Here is an 18,896-nt window from a genome sequence, read left to right as displayed (position 1 = left end):
ACTGATTAGCGACTTGGTTACAGTGTTCCAGTTGATGATAAAAAGTGCTGCTTTCACATCTACATTCACATCCGATGATCCTCAATATTATGTGGCATTCCTTCCCACTGGGAGAGTGATGGTTTGGTGGGACTTGAAATAGGCTATTAGTGTCTGAAGTTATGTAATTGTTGGAGGGGTTAAGATGAGTGAGAGTAGTTGGCTGGGGTGGGAGGACAGATATAAGACTGACGGGGTGGGAGGAAGGATGGGTGTGAGAGTTACCAGGGAAGGACGGATGAGTGATGAGGACTGAGTGAGTGAGGGATCGACATGAGGACTTGTTGAATTGAGGAGTGACTAGTGGTCAGGATGAGTGAGTGGATTGGATTATTACTGGGGTATAGCCACTTATCCTTTCTTCTTCACCCCTTACCATCCTGCCCACCACCTTGGAGTGTGGACAATCAGAGGTGTACCAAAAGCAATTTTAGTGAAGCTCAACTCATTAATTTGACCCCCATAATCACCTCATTCCCTGATGAAAGAGACTTGGGGCCTAGTCTTTTTTTTCTCTCTCTCTCTCTAGTTCTGCTTATCTGAAAATGAAAGAGGAAGGTGTTATTAGTTAGCTCTGCTCCTTTTTGAATGGCAATTTTAAAAAAAAATAATCACATGATCAATTTACTGTTTCAAAATTATTTTTCTTCCCTGAAATACATGTTTAAAGTAAAGCAAACCATATCTTTCTGAAATTGCTCACCAGCCCCTCTAAATGAGAGGAAAATTAAAATGTAGTTTCCTTTGCATGAAGGTTGGACAAACCCACATTAGAGCTTGTGCTCACTTAATACCATGAAAGGAAGACTTAAATTTGCAAAGTGCCGTTCACTAACCTCCAATATCTCAAAGCACTTTACAGCCAATTAAATGCCAAACTCAGTTGCTGGTGCAATTAGAAAATGCAGTATCGAAAATGTACATAGCAAGCTTCAGTAAGAATAATGTTATAATGACCAGGTAGTACACTCCTTGTGCCTTTGACCCCTGACTAAAAATTGACCAGGATAGCTGCTTCATCTTTTTTGAAGTGCAAGATATCTTTTAGATCCATCTGAGACAATCAATGTGGCCTGGTTTTAACTTCTTACTTGAAAGATGCTAATCTGGTAGTGTAGCACCTCCCTATTTCATTTGGTGGTCATTGGAAGTGCTTTAAGCACAACCTCTGAACAGCCAGGTGCCAAGGATTATAATCATATGAGAAGGCAAGTTGAATTCAAATCATCATAACCAAATTTAGACTTAAAACAAATTTAAGTGTAGATCAAGGTAAGGGAAGCAACAAATTTTAAAAAACAGTCTTGAAGTCCTATGATCAACAAGTTAGGAAACTGAAGTGAGCTTTGATTTCAGCACACCTGAGACACCTTCAGGGAAAGCTTACAGGATGAATTTTTTGAACCTTAGGAGAAACACAAAAGGAAAGATAAAAGCAGGAGTTAATTTACCAGTATGTTTGACACAACACCTCTGAATGTAGTTTACATATTGAATTACAGATAGCATCATGATGTTATCACATGGCACTCACTTGGCAGTCACCGACTCAACTGATGCTCAATTTGATTATGTCAGGGACAGCCTGGTTAAAAAAATTGCGATGACCCTTCAATTATGACTGCCTTGGAACTCTCAATCCCATGTGGACAGCTAATTTCTATATTGAAAACAAAGACAGAATTGCTGGAAAATCCCAGATCCAGTCACCCAGACTGAGTGACTTCTTCACAGAACACCTATGTTCTGTCTGCAGAAAAAGACCGAGTTACTAGTTGCCTACCACTTCAACACAACCTTGTGTTCCCTGGTCAACATCTTCGTCTCAGGCTTGCTCCAGCAAAGCTCAGTGCAAGCTGGAAGACCAGCATCTCATTTTCTCTTTGGAATTCTGCACCCTTCTGGATATTAATATTGAGTTCAACAATTTTAGGGCTTGAGGCGATGTCCTTACCCCAAACATCAGGCCTTGTCATCATATGGGCTTCTACCACACAATTCGTTATCAGCTACTAACAGCAGCTGTTCATTCTCTCAGGTTGACCTTTACCCACTCCTTTATCTCCCCAATTGTTTTTCTCTCTCTTTGGGCTCTATCGGCACCTTTCGTGTATTCCTCCCTCCTCCTCACCTTCTGCATAAATAGCAACATTTTCCCAGCTACTATCAGTTTTGAAGAAGGGTCAATGGATCTGAAATGTTAATTCTGATTTCTGTCCACAGATGCTGCCAGATCTGCTGAGTTTTTCCAACAATTTCTGTTTTTATTTCTGATTTCCAGCATCTGCATTTCTTTTGGGTTTTTTTTTGTTTCCAATACTGAAACTCTGTTCTGGGCAATAGAGGTTGGAGGCAACCTGGACAAAAGAGTTCAGCTGAAGAGCTGAAGTGAATGTGACTGTCCTGGAATAAAGGCAGCAGTTGACTGAGAGGGACGTCAATGAACCATAGTACATTTGAAGATAATTTGCATCGGAGGGAAATTATGCTGCTTGGAGTCTTATCTAAAACAAAGGAAGCTGGTTATGGTTATTAAAAGCCAATCATTCTCATCCCGGGACACCTTTGCACGAAATCCTCAGGGCTGTGTCCTAGGCCCAACTATTTCCAGCTGTTTCATTTCCCTGTGACACTCAAAGATATTATCACTGCTTAATCCTCTCTCATCAGCATCTGGTGATCAGCAAGGATCAGAAACTGAATTAGATAAATACTGTGGTTACAAGATCAGGTCAGAGGCTGTGAATTGTGCGATGATTAACTCACCTCTTGATTCCCCAAAATCTTTGAATCATGTACAGTGAACAAGTCAGGAGTGTGATGGAATACTCCTCACCTCCTTGGATAACTGCAGCCACAATTTGAGAAGCCTGTGGGCAATGTGACCCACTTCATTGACACCTCATCCGTATACTTCAATATTCACTCCTACCAGCAGGGTGTAATACCATCAATGTGTGACATCTGCATTGAAATGCTCTGCAACAGTTCATCAAGCCTAGTTGAACACATTTCAAGCCTCCAACCTCTGCTGCCCAGTGCAGGGTTTTCAATATAGGAGTCAGCTCCCTGTATGGGGTTGTGAGCTCCGAGGCAGTAATGACTGAAGGGTCACGACAATTTTCAATCTTTTTTGAATATTGTTAACAATTTTAAAAATGAGGTTACAGTGGAACTGGATTGTGAAATGATGACCTAGAAAAACTAAGGCAGCAGACAAGTGAGAACATCACATCAAGACTTCCCCTCCAAGTCACGCACTCCTGACTTGGAACTATATCACTGATTGTTCACTGTCACTAGGTCAAAATCCTGGAACCCTCTCCCTCACAGCACTGCAGGTGAACCTACACTGCAAGAACTACAGTGGTTCAAGATGGTATCTCACCACTACTTTCTCAAGTGTGATTTGACATGAGTAATAAATGCTGGCCTAGCCAATGTTGTTCCATCCCACAAATGAATTTTTCTAAAATATCCTAACTGTGGGATTTGTGTTCATTTGCCCTTCAGTAAATGTTTTATATATTCGTCATACTTTGTTTATAATTTTTTTGGCTCTTTTCAGGAGTGTGGAGAGCTGATTGATTGTGTTCAGGAGCTTAATCAGTCGGTGAATAAACTCTTCAGCCTGGCCAGTGGAGCAGTGGACAGATGTGTGAAATTGACTGATGGACTTGCAGCGTGTGGCCTACTCAAAGCACTGAAGACTCTCTTCTCGAAGTTAGTCCCTTTTCTGTTATCCAGTAGTTGTGTGCCTATGTGCTGCCCGGTGGCTATACATTAGTGATTATACAATCCGTCACTCTACAATTAGCAGAAAAATAAGATTGTAATAGGTTTTCCTAACTTATGGCCAGGAAGTCTCACATGACCCACGCAGAGCACTTCACATAACCTGATGCCTGTTTATTGTAGACAAATTTTCATAAGCCTCCCATGATTTCTAATTACACGGGAAGGAGCACAAACCAGGAGAAAGAAAAGCTGTAAAGTAAAAATTTCTTCTTTTTAAATAATTTTTGTTTTACTTATGTTTAATTGAAGTCAGCATTTCAGGGTGGCCCAAGGCCTGGAACTGTGGCAGTGAGTCAGCAGCCGGATATGGGAAGGGGAGGCTTTCAGAGAGGTGTGGGGAGGAAGGGAAGGAGATGAGAATCACACCATGAAAAGGCAATGTGAATCAAATGGCAGAGGCAAGTTGGGCCATGATTGTGAGTGGGAGAATGATAGGTCAGGCCTGGTCACTCCCACTAATTATCCTTTCATTTCAGTTTTTAAAAATAAATTGTCTTTACCAAATTACATTCAAGTCTCTCTGAGCAAAAGAAAGTTGGCCAGTTTTCTACACAAAATGTTTACTGGTGGAAATGTTTGGAGCCCACAGCCCTGTGGATCTCGTTTTCAGATAGGCAGACAGTGAGAGAGGGGGAGCGGTATATAGAGAAGAGAAAGGTGTTAGAGAGTAAGTGGGAAAGGGAAAGCAGGTTGTGAGAGGAGGAAACCCTAGGCTGAAAGTCAACTCACTTTCATGTGAATTCTGCTGAGACCAGTTTAGAGTGTGCCCCACCAGAAGTGACCCAAGGTCTGTGCAAGGTAAAGCTATCTCCTCAGTTTGGCCCCAGTCACCATCCCTTTCCCTGGGGATCATGAATTGGGACTGATTCTTTTTCTGTCTCTAGCTCCGCTTCTTAACGGAAAAAGCAAACATTAGCTTTACTATTCAATTTTGCTGCTTGGCACTTTTAATCATTGTTTCTGTTAATTACTAATTTGAATATATTGCTCTTTAATTGTTTTCTTGAAGTTCATGTTTACTATTGTGACAACATTTATCCTTCTGAAATTTGCTCATCACTCCCCAAGGAAGTAAACACTTGAAATGTGGCCTTCCTCCCCCATGCAAAAAGATTGGCAACATCTACATTAAGCAATAACATTACCTGACGCACTCAAACAGAACATAGTCAATGCTGATCATTTAAATTTGTTACATTGCTTTGTAGGACAGTTTATTCTGGCACAAGTTACAATATAAAATATTACAGTTTAATTTTCACGGAAGGAAGATACTCACATTAGGTTATGGACTATATTTGTGAAGGGGTAAGCTGGCGTACATTTTAATTCTTTGTTCCAGATACGTATCCAACTTTGCCAGCACTTTGCAGTCCATACGTAAGAAATGCAAGCTAGAGGAAATTTCCAATGGATCCTTGTTCCAGGAAGACTGGTCTGCATTCCAAACTTCTATCAGGTAAAGAGGTAGTGAGTGAATTCAGAACTGAATACTCCTGTCATATGCCCACATCCATCACAGATATAGGTACTGATTTGAGCCTGTTCTCCACCCAGATTGACAATCTAACATATTGTTTTATTAAAAGCAAAGTATTGCAGATACAAAAACCTAAAATAAAAACAGCAAATACTGGAGAACTCAGTCTGACAGAGGGAAAAACATAGTTGACTTTCCAAGTCCAAGATGATTCTTCAGAACTTTTAGAGAAGTTGTCATTGAAATCTGTAATATTGTAATTGCCCATTCTAATAATTCTGTTCATTTTGTGGGAGTTGCTATGATAAGCAGTCTGAGAGCTGGCTTGAGGGTTCAGTGAAGACAGGTTGACAGATCCCACATCAGAGTCATTTGGTATCAGAGGGAAGAAGCTGTTGCGGTTAAAGGTCCTGAAATTTGTGTTGATAAGAGCATTATTAATATCAAATCACCAAAAGGCATGATTAGGGCAGTCTTGCGAGGATTTGATCAAAGAGATAGGCTTTGAGGAGCATTTGAAAGAAGGTGAGAAAATTAGAGAATTGGAGAGAGGAGGTAATTCTAGAGCTTAGAATCTAGGCAGCTGAAGGCACAGCCACCAGTGGTGGAGAAATTAAAATCATGAGTACTGAAGTGCAGAATTAAGTTCAGATATCTGGGAAGATTGTAAGGGCAATGGGTGGAAAAGATTACAGAGTAGAGAGCAAAAAGGCCATTGACAGAATTGGAAGCACAGGTGAGAGTTTTAAAATCAAGGAGTTGCTTTGCCTGGGCAAATGTAGGTCAGCTCAAACTAGGTGCTACACAAGCTGCACAGTTTTAGATGATAAATTTATCAAGAGTAGAATGTGTGACGCTGATCAGGAATGCATTTGAATAATCTAGTGTGAAGGTAGCGAAACATATGGATGGAGTTTTCAGCAGCATATAAACATGGTGAAGTCACACCATGTTGCTGAGAATAAGATAGGTCAAGAAATTGATTATAAGTTTTGTGTCTGCCTAGCCTTTATTCTCTTAATCAAAGTTCTTGGTTTGTTATAACAACTGTTACTTTATTTTTCCATTCTTTAATTCCTCTGTTTTATTTTCAGAATTATTGCAACTTGTGGTGAATTATTGCGGCAGTGTGGAGACTATGAGCAGCAGTTGGCCAACAGGTTAGCTCCAAGTAACACACATACTTCCACTGGAGTCTAAAAAGGGTTTGATAACAAAATACGGCAATGGTAATGGTAGAAAAAAAGGCCCAAGAGTCTAGCTGTTTGGAATGAGAGTTTGGATGGGTGTGTGAAATATTCATCCAGTTCGGCTGGCTTATAGAATAGATAAGGGAGAACCAGTGGATGTGGTGCAATTGGATTTTCAAAAGCTTTTTGATAAAGTCCCATTAAGAGATTATTGTGTCATATAAAAGCACATGGGATTGATAGTAATATGATGGCAAGGATTGAAAATTGGTTAGCAGGCAGGGATTTCTATTCCTTCTATTCTGAGGAGTAGAAATACAAATATCATTTCCAGCGTAGAACAGTAGTAATTCAAGATTGAGCATTCATGAGGCACTGTGGGCCATCAACAACAGTAGAACTATAAACCAGCACAATGTGCAACTTCATGGCCTAACACATCCCCCATTCAGTCATTACCATCAAGCCAGGGCATCAACCCTGCTTCAATGGAGAGTGCATGAGAACATGCCAGGAGCAGCACCAGCTATACCTATAAATGGGTAGCAACCTGCATAAGCAGGAAGTGATAAACAGAGCTAACTGATCCCACAATCAAAGGATCAGATCTAAATTCTGTAGACCTGCCACATCCAGTCATGAATGGTGGTGGACAATTAAACAACTTACTGGAGGAAGCTCCACAAATATTCTCATCCTCAAAGATGGAAAAGTCAGGCACATCAGTGCAAAAGATAAGTCTGAAGCAATCTTCAGCCAGAAGTGCAGAATGGATGATCCATCTCGGCCTCCTCCAATGGACCCCAATATCACAGGTTCACTCCACGTGGAATGGTTGGAGCCACTGGATACTGCAAAGGTTAGAACCCTGACAACATTCGGCAATAGTACTGAAGAATTTTGCTGTAGAACTCCCCTAGCCAAGCTCTCTAACATGGCTACTACACTGTTATCTACCCAACAGTGTGGAAAATTGCCCACATATGCCCTGTACACAAAAAGCAGGACAAATCAGACTAGCCAGTTACCACCCCATTAGAATACTTTTGATCATCAGTAAAGTGATGGAAAGGTATCATCAATAGTTCTATCAAACAGTACCTGCTCAGCAATAACCTGCGCAGTGACATCCAATTTGGGTTCCACTAGGGCCACTCAGCTCATGATCTCATTACAGCCTTGGTTCAAATGTGGACATAAGACCTGAACTCCAGAGATGCAATTATTGTGACAGCTCTTGACATCAAGGCCGAATTCGACCAAGGATTGTGGTTGTTGGAAGTTAGGAGAAAGTGAGGTCTGTAGATGCTGGAGATGATAGGCCTGATGAAGGGCTTATGCCTGAAATGTTGAATCTCCTGCTCCTCAGATGCTGCCTGACCTGCTATGCTTTTCCAGCACCACACATTGTTGAAAGTTAGTCTTCTTAGCTACAGGACATTTCTGCAGGAGTTCCTCAGGATTGTGTCCTTGGCACAACCATCTTAGCTGCTTCATCAGCAACCTTCCCTCCATCATAAAGTCAGAAACGGGGATTTTCACCAATGATTGCATTATGTTCAGTACCCTTCACGACTCCTCAGATACTGAAGCAGTCCATGTTCAACTGCAGTAAGATCTAGACAATATCAAGATGGGTAGGTTATGTTAGAGCTGTATATAATGTTAGTTGGGCCACAGCTGGTATTTGTATGCCATTCTGGTTGCCACACTACAGGAAAGTGATTCCAGAAAAGATTCATCTGAATTATACACTAACACATTTAGTCCTGAAACATTCTCTATATCAAGGTCAGACAGATAAAGATTTTATTCTCCACTTTATAAATGTCTTGCCGTATAGTCTATGATGTTAGCACTTCCCTAATCTTTTGAATCTCTCTTGCAGAATATTGTCCACTGCAGGGAAGTATTTATCTGAGTCATACAGTCCACACAGTCTGACAGGTATACAAGAAACAAGCTTCTCTGACAAGAAAACTTCCATCAAAAATCCATGGCAAGAATATAATTATTTACTGAAAGCAAATCCAAGTGAATATGCCAGTCTGATGGAAATGCTTTATATGCTGAAGGTAAGATTCCATTCCTTCCTGCCCAACAGATGAGAAAATTTGGAGGAGGTGGGGAAAGTCAAGTCTTTCAGAAAAAATGTCTGAGTGGATGTGGGCTAAAGTTGATTCCTTCTCCCTTGTAGGAAAAGGGAACAGGGAACAATAACTTGTTGTCAGAAGCTCGTGCAGCACTGACCCGGCTCAACCAGCAGGCACATCAGCTCGCTTTTGACTCTGTGTTCCTCCGGATCAAGCAGCAGCTTGCCCAGGTGCCTCGGATGGAGGTAAAGTGAGAGTGAGGGCTTGGTTGTTCAGCTCATTGGAACGTATTCCTCTCTCCACTGCAAGGTGGTTAGAGATGATGTGAATGGAGGAGAGTAAGCAACTATGATTGGGATGGGGGAACAACTGTAAATGGCTGCGGTAGGGAAATGGCTGCCAGTGAAGTGAAGTAGCTCGAGCGTATCTGTTTATGTTGGCGTCACAATTATTCTGGTTTACCCCTAATTTTTGGTTACTTACCATATTCACTTTTTTTTTGTTTTCTTCTCCCTCAATTGAAAAGACTTGGAACACAGGAACCATGGGAGAGACATTAACTGAAGATCTCCCAACATTTAGCCTTGCTCCTCTTGAATACATTAGCAATGTAAGTGCCTTGTTTCTGTGAGAATCAGTTTTATTAATAACGCGTAGATTTGTTTTTCTCTAGTCTTTGAACTTAATCTGACCAAGTGAGTCATCACATTAAAATACCTTCACGACTTGGCTTTTGTTGACAAGGCCAGCATTTATTTCTGATTTCTAAACAGTCATGAGAAGGTGGTGAGCTGTTCTATGAACTAATGTAGTGCATGTGGAGAAGATACTCCTACCATGATATTATTTACGCATTACTGGAATTTTTAAATTTAAAGAATAGCTTCCATACTTCCAAGACAGGATGATATGTGACACTGAGAAACCTGGAAGTAATGGTGATCCCATGCACATGACCCTCTTAAACGTTCTGGAGATTGTTTGTTGCAAAGTGCTGTTGAAGTGATCAATGGACACAGTAGATGAGGTGTTTGGATGTGCGCACTAGTTTCCTAACCTCTCTCCACCCACCTCATCTTAGATCCAACCCTCCAACCCAGCACTTCCCTCTTGAACTGTCCTACTTGTCCATTTTCCTTCCCATCTCTCCGCTTCACCCTCCTTTCCCACCATAGGAACTAGGAATGGGTGGGATACCTCTTTGGGGTGGTTGGCGCAGACTCAATGGGCTGCATGGCTTTTTTCACACTGTAGGGATTCTACGACACTCATTATTCTAAAAGCCTCTTTACTCACTATCTTGTCATTGTTGGATTTACAAATCACTGCTTGCTGATGCACACTATTGTTCACAGATTGGCCAGTACATCATGTCCTTGCCTCTGCACCTGGAGCCCTTTGTAGCACAGGACAATCCAGCACTGGAGTTGGCACTGCATTCTGGTAAACTTCCATACCCTCCAGAACAAGGTAAGCTGAGGGGAGTGGGTCAGAGCAGGTCTTGTGGGTTGTGGAAGGGAGTGAGGCAGGGTGAGTGAGGCAGTGTTGTTTACCTGTATGAGAAGACGAAGAAAGAAATCAAGCCTTCAAAAATGAGAGTCTAGAGAAATTATGTTCCTATTAGGGTGAAAAGAAAGGCTGGTAGTTGTAGGGAATTCTGGATGACCAAAGAAATTGAGGGCTTGGTTAAGAAAAAGAAGGAAGCATATGTCAGGTATAAACAGGATAGGTCGAGTTAATCCTTAGAAGAGTATAAAGGCAGTAGAAGTATACTTAAGAGAGAAATCAGGAGGCCAAAACGGGCCATGAGATAGGTTTGGCAAATAGAGTTAAGGAGAATCCAAAGGGTTTTACAAATACGTTCAGGACAAAACGTTAACTAGGGAGAGAATTGGGCCCCTCAAAGATCAACAAGGCGACCTTTGTGTGGATCCGCAAGAAATGGGGGAGATACTAAATATTTTGTATCAGTATTTACTGTGGAAAAGAACATGGAAGATATAGAATGTAGGGAAATAGATGGTGACATCTTGAAAAATGTCCATATTACAGAGGAGGAAGTGCTGATTGTCTTGAAACAGGTAAAGGTGGGTAAATCCCCAGGACCTGATCAGGTGTACCCTAGAACTCTGTGGGAAGCTAGAGAAGTGATTGCTAGGCCTTTTGCTGAGATATTTGTATCATCGATAGTCACAGGTGAGGTGCCGGAAGACTGGAGGTCGGTTAACGTGGTGCCACTGTTTAAGAAAAGTGATGTGGACAAGTTAGGGAACTATAGACCAGTGAGCTTGATGTCGGTGGTGGGCAAGTTGTTGGAGGGAATCCTGAGGGATAGGATGTACATGTATTTGGAAAGGCAAGGACTGATTAAGGATAGTCAACATGGCTTTGTGCGTGGCAAATCATGTCTCACAAACTTAATTAAGTTTTTTGAAGAAGTAACAAAAACGATTGATGAGGGCAGGGCAGTAGATGCAATCTACATGGACTTTAGTAAGGTGTTCGACAAGGTTGGGAGACTGGTTAGCAAGGTTCGATCTCATGGAATACAGGGAGAACTAGTGAATGGGATACAGAACTGGCTCAATAGTAGAAGACAGAGGGTGGTGATGGAGGGTTGTTTTTCAGACTGGAGGCCTGTGACTAGTGGAGTGCCACAAAGATTGGTGCTGTGTCCACTACTTTTCATCACTTATATAAATGATTTGGATAAGGGGGCATAAGGGGTATAGTTAGTAAGTTTGCAGATGACACCAAAATTGGAGGTGTAGTGGACAGCAAAGTAGGTTACCTCAGATTACAACGGGATCTTGATCAGATGAGCTGAGAAGTGGCAGATGGAGTTTAAATTAGATAAATGTGAGGTACTGCATTTTGGGAAACCAAATCTTAGCAGGACTTATACACTTAATGGTGAGGTCCTAGGGAATGTTGCTGAACAAAGAGACTTTGGAGTCACAGGTAGAGAGGATAGTGAAGAAGGCGTTTGGTATGCTTTCCTTTATTGGTCAGAGTATTGAGTACAGGAGTTGGGAGGTCGTGTTGCGGCTGTACAGGACATTGGTTAGGCCACTGTTGGAATATTGCATGCAGTTCTGGTCCCCTTCTTATCGGAAAGATGTTGTGAAACTTGAACGGGTTCAGAAAAGATTTACAAGGATGTTGCCAGGGTTGGAGGATTTGAGCTATTGGGAGAGATTGAATTGGTTAGGGCTTTTTTCCCTGGAGCTTCGGAGGCTGAGGGGTGAACTTCGAGGTTTATAAAATCATGAGGGGCATAGATAGGATAAATAGACAAAGTCTTTTCCCTGAGGTGGGGGAGTTCAGAACAAGAGGCATAGGTTTATGGTGAGAAGGGAAAGATAAGAAAGAGACCTAAGGGGCAAGTTTTTCATGCAAAGGGTGGTATATGTATGGAATGAGCTGCCTGAGGAAGTGGTGGAGGCTAGTACAATTGCAACATTTAAAAGGCATCTAGATGGCTATGTGATTAGAAAGAGTTTGGAGGGATATGGGCTGGGTGCTGGCAAGTGGGACTAGACTGGGTTGGGATATCTGGTCAGCATGGACAAGTTGGACCAAAGGGTCTGTTTCTGTGCTGTACATCTCTATGACTCTAAATGAGAGAAAATGGAGCCTTGAAATTAGACATTGAGGAGCTGAAGTTTCTTTTTAGTCTGTGGGTGAGTGGGTACCTGTTTGTTTCTGTAATTGGGCCAATTAATTGATTTGCAAATGGAAAATATGGGTGATCTCAGTGAAACATGAATAATCCTGCAGGAACTTCACTAAAGTGGAAACTGGGAGGCAGTTTCTTTTTTTTTGGGCAGAGTCGGACTAAGTTACACATTTCTCCCTTTTAAGCCAGAGGTGAGGAAACTTTGTTTTCCTCTCACAGAGTCATTAGTCTGTGGAATTCTGTTCCCTAGAAAGCAGTGAAGGCTCGGTCATTCAATTTACTTAAGGCTGATTTAGAGTTTTGATAAGGAAGGAAAGGATTACCTGGGGCAGACAGCATAGGAAATTAAGGCCACATCAGATCAACATGATCTTTTAGGATAGCAAAGTAAGTGCAATGGGCTAAAGAGCTTATTTCTGCTTCTAAGTCTTATGTTCCTATAATTTTGAGGTTAACAGATCATTAAAAGAGTAAAGTTATCAGAATGAAACTGGACTCTGAAGGTTAAATTATGAAGCCAATTGCCTAAATGTGGCTTTTGTTTCCTGTAGTGTCAAAATCAATGAAATTATTGGGTGGAAAATAGATAAACTATCACAACTACTGGGATAGTTCAGAACAAATAAAACATACTTAAAATTAGAGCCAGGCCATTCAGGATTGATAAAGACAAAATGCTGCAATGCTGGAAGTCTGAAACAAGCCACAGAGAATGCTAGAGAAACTCAGCAGGTTGGCGGCTTCTGTGGAGAGAAAGTAGAATTACTGTTTCGAGCCTGTTATAATGATGATTCAGAATTGAAGTTAGAAGTGATGTAAGGAGGTACATCTTCCTACAGAAGGAGATGGGAATCTGGAATTTTCACTCACAAAAGTGAGATGCTGTGGGACAATTGGAATGTTGAAAATGGAGTTGGATAGATTTCTTTGGGTAACAGACTGTTTGCACCTTTTGATCCTGAGATGAGCTACCAACACACATTGTGTTGTTACTAAACCATATATTTCTACCTCAAGCAACATCTGAATCTACCCCTTTCTCAGATTACCTATTGCTGAAATTACCACCCATAGCCTTTTTAACTCTAGACTTTTGCAATGCTTTTTTGGCTACCTCCCTAACTTGCATAAATTTAGGATAATTCACAATTTTGCCAATATCCAAATGAGCAGCAAGCCAGGTTTACCCATCATTTGTATGCTCATTAACCTACATTGTCATCCGGGTAAATAGTACCTTGACTTAAAAATTGCCATCCTTCATTTCAATTCCCTTCTGAACTTGTCCCTCCCTATCTCTGTGCCCTCTTACTGCCCTACAAGATACCTACACCCCTTCAGTTCTGGGGATTTGCACATACCCAATTTTAATCGATCCAATGTTGGCAACTATGCTTTCAGCTGTTTTGCCTCTCGGCTCTGGAATTCCCTTTGTACACATCTGCAACTTTTGAACTATTGCTCTCTTTTAAGGTGCTTTGTTAAACCCACTTCATCTGCCTAATATTTTCACATGTTGTTTGTTGTCAGTTATTTGGCAATTATTCCTGTCGAGTGCTTTAGGCTTTTCACCACATTCCAGGTTTTATATGAATGCAGGTTGTTGTTCGTAAGGATAATAAGGGACATAGAGAAAAGGAGGGTGAAAAATGGAAATCAGTCATGGTCTCATTGGACAGAAAACTTGCTTAATGATGTGAAAGTCCTCCTCCTGTCCTCATTCCACTCCAAGACAACTTATATCCTGGCTACTTGATCATAAAGTGACTGGGCCAGAGTGGAAAGGGTTGGACTTAAAGTTCCCTCGCAAAAACGCTCCACAGCATTCCAACTCAAGCCTTAGATTGACTTTAATCCTGATCATTCAAAAGTCCTTGACTGCAACAAACTTTAAGGTAATTGTACCTATTTTCTAAGTTAACAGATGAACAAGGGCTTGCCTTTATTAAGCATTTATAATGTATAAAAAGGTTTCAAAGACATTTCACATAAATAATAAGAACTAGAAGTCATGCTGAACAATTTTGAAAGCTGGGTGAAAGGTCGTTGAGGAATTTCTTTAATAAATAAGGGCAAGCAAGGTCAAATGTTTTGTGAGTCTGAGTTATGCTGAGGATGATGGGCAAAGGGAATGTACAGCCCCTCAGACTTGGAAGCTGAATGGATGCTGATGAATATTGTAGAAAGGAGCTGGCTTAAGCATGATTAAGACAAAGATTTGATGGGGCGGTTGCTTGTGGGGTGCAAGGAGACAGTGTATACCACTGAGATGTGTGGCAAGCCTGTATGGGTCATGGAGCTGTATGGGAAACTTGAAGGGTTGGCAAGGTGGGCAGAGAGCCTGTGTGAGTTATTGAGATAGGCAGGGAACCAGTGTAGTTCAGTGATGTGGATGAGGATCAGTATAGGCCAATGCGGTGGTGGGATTGTGGATACTTGATGCAGGACAGGATGTATGTTGTTAGACAAGTTTTCGACAAGTTGAGGTTAATGTAGGACAGTGACAGAAAGTGTGTGGATATTTAGTTTGCATTGCTTTACAGATGGGATTTGAAACCTGTGTAATTTCACCTGCCTGTCATTTCTACTAGGGGATGAGCTGCCAGAGTTGGACAACATGGCTGATTATTGGCTGGGCTCCATTGCCAGGGCAACAATGCATACTTACTGTGAATCCATTCTCCAGATCCCAGAGCTCACACCGCATGCAACCAAACAACTTGCCACAGATATTGGTAAGTGGAAAATATACGAAGAAGAAACTTTTATGTTTCACTGGTACTCCTATGGTCAGTAGAAGAATGATACAGTAGAGAAGGAAGCCATATGGTACATCATGCCAGTACAGGCCATTTTGGAACTGCTATTCAATTAGTGTCATGAATTACACTCTTCGCTGAAGCCCTGCAAAGACAACTTGCACTGCATTTACATTTCTCATTTCACTCCTACACTCCCTTCCTCCCTCTCCGCTATCACCTCCTCCTCCTCCACCCCCCTCCGCTTCCTACCCCTCTTCCTTCTCACCACTGTGTCCTAACAGTATTGATGGATGCTCTAACATAATCATTCTGCTTTTGGGCTAGTACCCAGTGACCTGGACTAATAATCCTGAAAAATGATTTCAAATACTACTGCAACATCAAGAAATTTCAATTTAGTTTTTAGATATAATTCTGAATAAAAGTTAAGATTGGATAGACTTTTTTTTTCCCATGGAGCAGATGAGAATGAGGGGTGACATAATTGAGATGCATAAAATTATGATGGTAAAGTTGAAGAAACTTTTCCCCTTCTTGGAGGGAGTTTAAGGTAAGCAGCCGTAGGTTTAGAGGACTCTGAGGAAAACAAGATTCACTCAGAGCGTGGTGGGAGTCCGGCTGTAAGAGAGGTAAAAGTAGAATACTTAACATTTATAATATTTAAGGAGTATTAAAATGTACACTTTTGATACCAAGTCATATAAGTCAAGGGCCAAGTACAGGAAACTGGGATGAGAAGAGTTGTTTCTGACTGTAGGTGGTTGTTTTTGAGCAGCACGGACTTGATGGGCCAAAGGCCCTTTTCTGTGCTGTAGACTCTATTACTAGGAGAATGGTAATAGTTATAATGAAACTACTGAACTGAAAGCATGTTTGACTTGCTAATGACCTTTTAAGGAGTGTTCAAATGATATGTGACTCCACACAGGTAACAATGTAGTTGACTCTTAACTGCCCTCTGAAACAGCCTAGTAAGCTACTCCTTTGTACTCCTAGGAATGGGCAGTCACTACTAATGTTTGCCAGTGATGCCCATACCCTGTGAATATTAAAAAAACATCTTAGCCAAGACCTGAATTGTTGAGTGCTCGAATTCTCTCCATTTCTTAAATTCCATAAGTTTTAAAAACTCAATGCTAATGCGACCTAAATAAAGAGGAAGTAATTTTCTCTTCTGTTTTAAGCCCTGATTCTCTCTTGTGAAGGGCGTGATTAACATTGAATTTTTTTTGGCAAGATTGGTGATGAAGTTCGTTTTTATAAAGGAATGTTGCATTTCTTCTGTTCCCAGATTACCTCAGCAATGTCATGGATGCTCTTGGCTTACAGCCATCCCGCACTCTGCAACAGACTGTGACTGCCCTGAAAGTAAAGCCCGAAGACTTCAGGCAAGCAGCGAAGGGTCTCCCCCGGAGACTGACCAGTGCAATTGCAACCATGAGGAATATCCATTACTGATCAAATGTCCTGTTCGCAAAACAAATTCTGTTTTTGGTGGTTGAAGGCTGCCTTAATTCTGACTGGCTCTTGAACCAGTTGATGAGTGTGTTCCAAATGCCTGCTAAGAGCAATGACTTCAAACTTAGGCTTTTCTTAGAATGGTTTAATTGAAGATCTGCTGTTGGTTTTAGGCCCAGAGTATACTTACAGTAGATAAACAGGTTGGTGATTTGAATGCTGCAAGAGACTCAGTAACCCAGCCATAGGGAGTGAGCAATTAACTGAGCACTTTTCCAGAGTCGTCCTCCCCACACCCATAGCTGTCTCCCCAATCCTGGGAGAATGGGATCAGGACCAATTTGATGGTCAGATGATACTCTCTTTTAAGTCCTCTTAATTAAAAATAATCTGTTTAAAAATACAGAGTTAAAGCCTCCTGGAATAGATGCAGGAAAACCAGCAAGAGAGGAAATACCTGAATGTTGAATGTATGTTCTGGAGAGGAGGGTATTTTGATAGTTGAGTATAGCATCGTGTTAAGACGCAGCCTTAAACAGGAGTGCTGCCTCCTCCCAGTCTGAGTCACCTTACCCATTCAGAATTGCCTCAGAGCAGAGATAAACAAAGAAATTAGAGGTTCATATCACGGTCCACTGCCTTCCCGTCTAGGCTGGTTAATCAGCTGTTTAAACCAGGCAGTAGAGGATCACAAATACTTGCAGCCCATAAAAACATCAATCATGAATTTTGACTAATACTTGAACATTCTGTGTAACTCATCACATAACCATACAGGTGTGCTCCTGCATGGTGTGTGTGTGTGTGTGTGTGTGTCTTTGTAGGTCCTTTGAGACCAGTAATGCCTGCACTGGATGACAGTGCGAGGAGATGAATGGTTAGGAACTGGAAAAGGAGTTTTATGTGTGTTTGAAGCAAATGGTTTAGATCTGCTGAATTGAAACATATGCAATCTGTGGGATGTTATTGTCACCCAGAATTGGACATGATCAAACAGGGATCATGACGTGTTCCTCATCATGTGAATTCATTGTCTTTACTCAGACAGAGGTGGGGCTGAAGATGGAAAGGCCTTTCAAATTACTTTAATATGTGGATTAGTTGTTAACTGTGGCTCAATCAGAGCATTCCTAGCTCAGCCTCAGAACAGAAGGCACTGTGATTGAATTCCTTTGGTCTAGGCTGGCACTCCCACTGAAGGAACACAGCATTGTCAGAAATGGCCACCTTTAGGATAAGAAATTAAACCATGTTTGCTCACTTTAGTGTATGTAAAAGATCCCATTGAGCTACTTGAACACTGAAGAACAGGACAATTAATTCACATTACTCTGTTTAATATCTGTCCATCAAATAATAACATGTTTTTTTGTCAAAGTGCTATCTGTTCATTGTCACATTGCTGCTGGTGGATGCTTATTGAAGTACATAGTACATTGACTTCCTACATTATAGTACACTCAAAATATTAATTGGCTTAAATGCTTGGGAGTGTGCTGAAACCAGTGCAGGTGCTATATAAATGCAAATCAGTTCTCCCATAATGTGGGTCATTATCTGTTTGAGTTGTTGATTCTATCATCACTGCCTCTGGGTATTCTTGTATCTTGTTGTTCATCTTCTTTCTCCAATCAACTAACTCTAACTCTAACACTTCTTTCTTAAGCCTGGTATTTATGATAATACCCTGTCTCAGTTAAGTCTCAGCATTTCTTTTGTTAATTTTAAACTTTTTTGTTTCTCGTAAAGTACCTGTCTCCCCTCCTACTTCAGAATGTTTGTGCTACTGTCTGAGTTTTTAAAAAAATGATTTATAAAATCTTTCTTGAACAATCTCTAGCTGCCCTGTGTATTTAATTGATTAAAATATTTCTGAAATAAGAATATTGATTGTATGTGGTTTCCCTTGTACTCCGATCACCCAAGAAAAAAATGTTGTTGGTATAATTGACCATTGGTTTCAGTGGTTGCTCCAACTTCTGGCATAAAGTATAATAGAGTTTGTCAGTTGTCATTATTTGCTTGTAATCTTTGGTGCATGCGTAGCTCTTGTACCTGTACACTTTCTCGCATACTCTCACATGTACTTTCTCACTCAATTTCATCTCCCTTGCTCCTTGTTTGCTCACTCACTGTCTCCCTTATTTATTCACATTAACAACAAATTTGCATACATATGCTTTTTCTCCCTAACTCACGTTCATTCCCACTCTTTGCCTCTCCCTTATACAAGTTTTATTTCCTTTACTCCCAGCTGTTAGAGAATGACACCTGAGATAAAGCTCCATCATTTTACGATGTTCTTACATTCTTTTCAGCTCTAGGCCTACATCTGTTCTGGGAATGTAGAACAATAGGACAATGTAGAAAGACCTGTTGTTTGATAATCATTGCAAG

General features: G+C 41.1%; 1 protein-coding gene across 5 annotated transcripts in view; it reads left to right on the top strand.

Moving 5' to 3' along the window:
• The window catches only part of cog7 (component of oligomeric golgi complex 7), a 47,533-nt gene extending 29,150 nt beyond the window's left edge, over nt 1-18,383 (top strand). For 4 of the 5 annotated variants that reach the window (XM_072559097.1, XM_072559094.1, XM_072559096.1 and 1 more), the window contains exons 10-18: nt 3,608-3,762; nt 5,180-5,296; nt 6,412-6,477; nt 8,396-8,582; nt 8,705-8,845; nt 9,127-9,210; nt 9,956-10,070; nt 14,871-15,014; nt 16,333-18,383. In XM_072559097.1, the coding sequence (XP_072415198.1) occupies nt 3,608-3,762; nt 5,180-5,296; nt 6,412-6,477; nt 8,396-8,582; nt 8,705-8,845; nt 9,127-9,210; nt 9,956-10,070; nt 14,871-15,014; nt 16,333-16,499 (1,176 nt within the window). In that variant the 3' untranslated portion in view covers nt 16,500-18,383. Of the gene's footprint in view, nt 1-3,607; nt 3,763-5,179; nt 5,297-6,411; nt 6,478-8,395; nt 8,583-8,704; nt 8,846-9,126; nt 9,211-9,955; nt 10,071-13,878; nt 14,175-14,870; nt 15,015-16,332 lie in introns of those variants that run through there. The other variant, XR_011954895.1, reaches the window with a different exon arrangement.
• The last annotated feature ends 513 nt before the right edge of the window (nt 18,384-18,896 follow it).

Source organism: Chiloscyllium punctatum, chromosome 40, assembly GCF_047496795.1.
Source record: "Chiloscyllium punctatum isolate Juve2018m chromosome 40, sChiPun1.3, whole genome shotgun sequence".
NCBI classification, from domain to species: domain Eukaryota; kingdom Metazoa; phylum Chordata; class Chondrichthyes; order Orectolobiformes; family Hemiscylliidae; genus Chiloscyllium; species Chiloscyllium punctatum.
The sequence above is the reverse complement of the archived record's forward strand: the minus strand, read 5'-3'. Positions and strand labels throughout refer to the sequence as shown.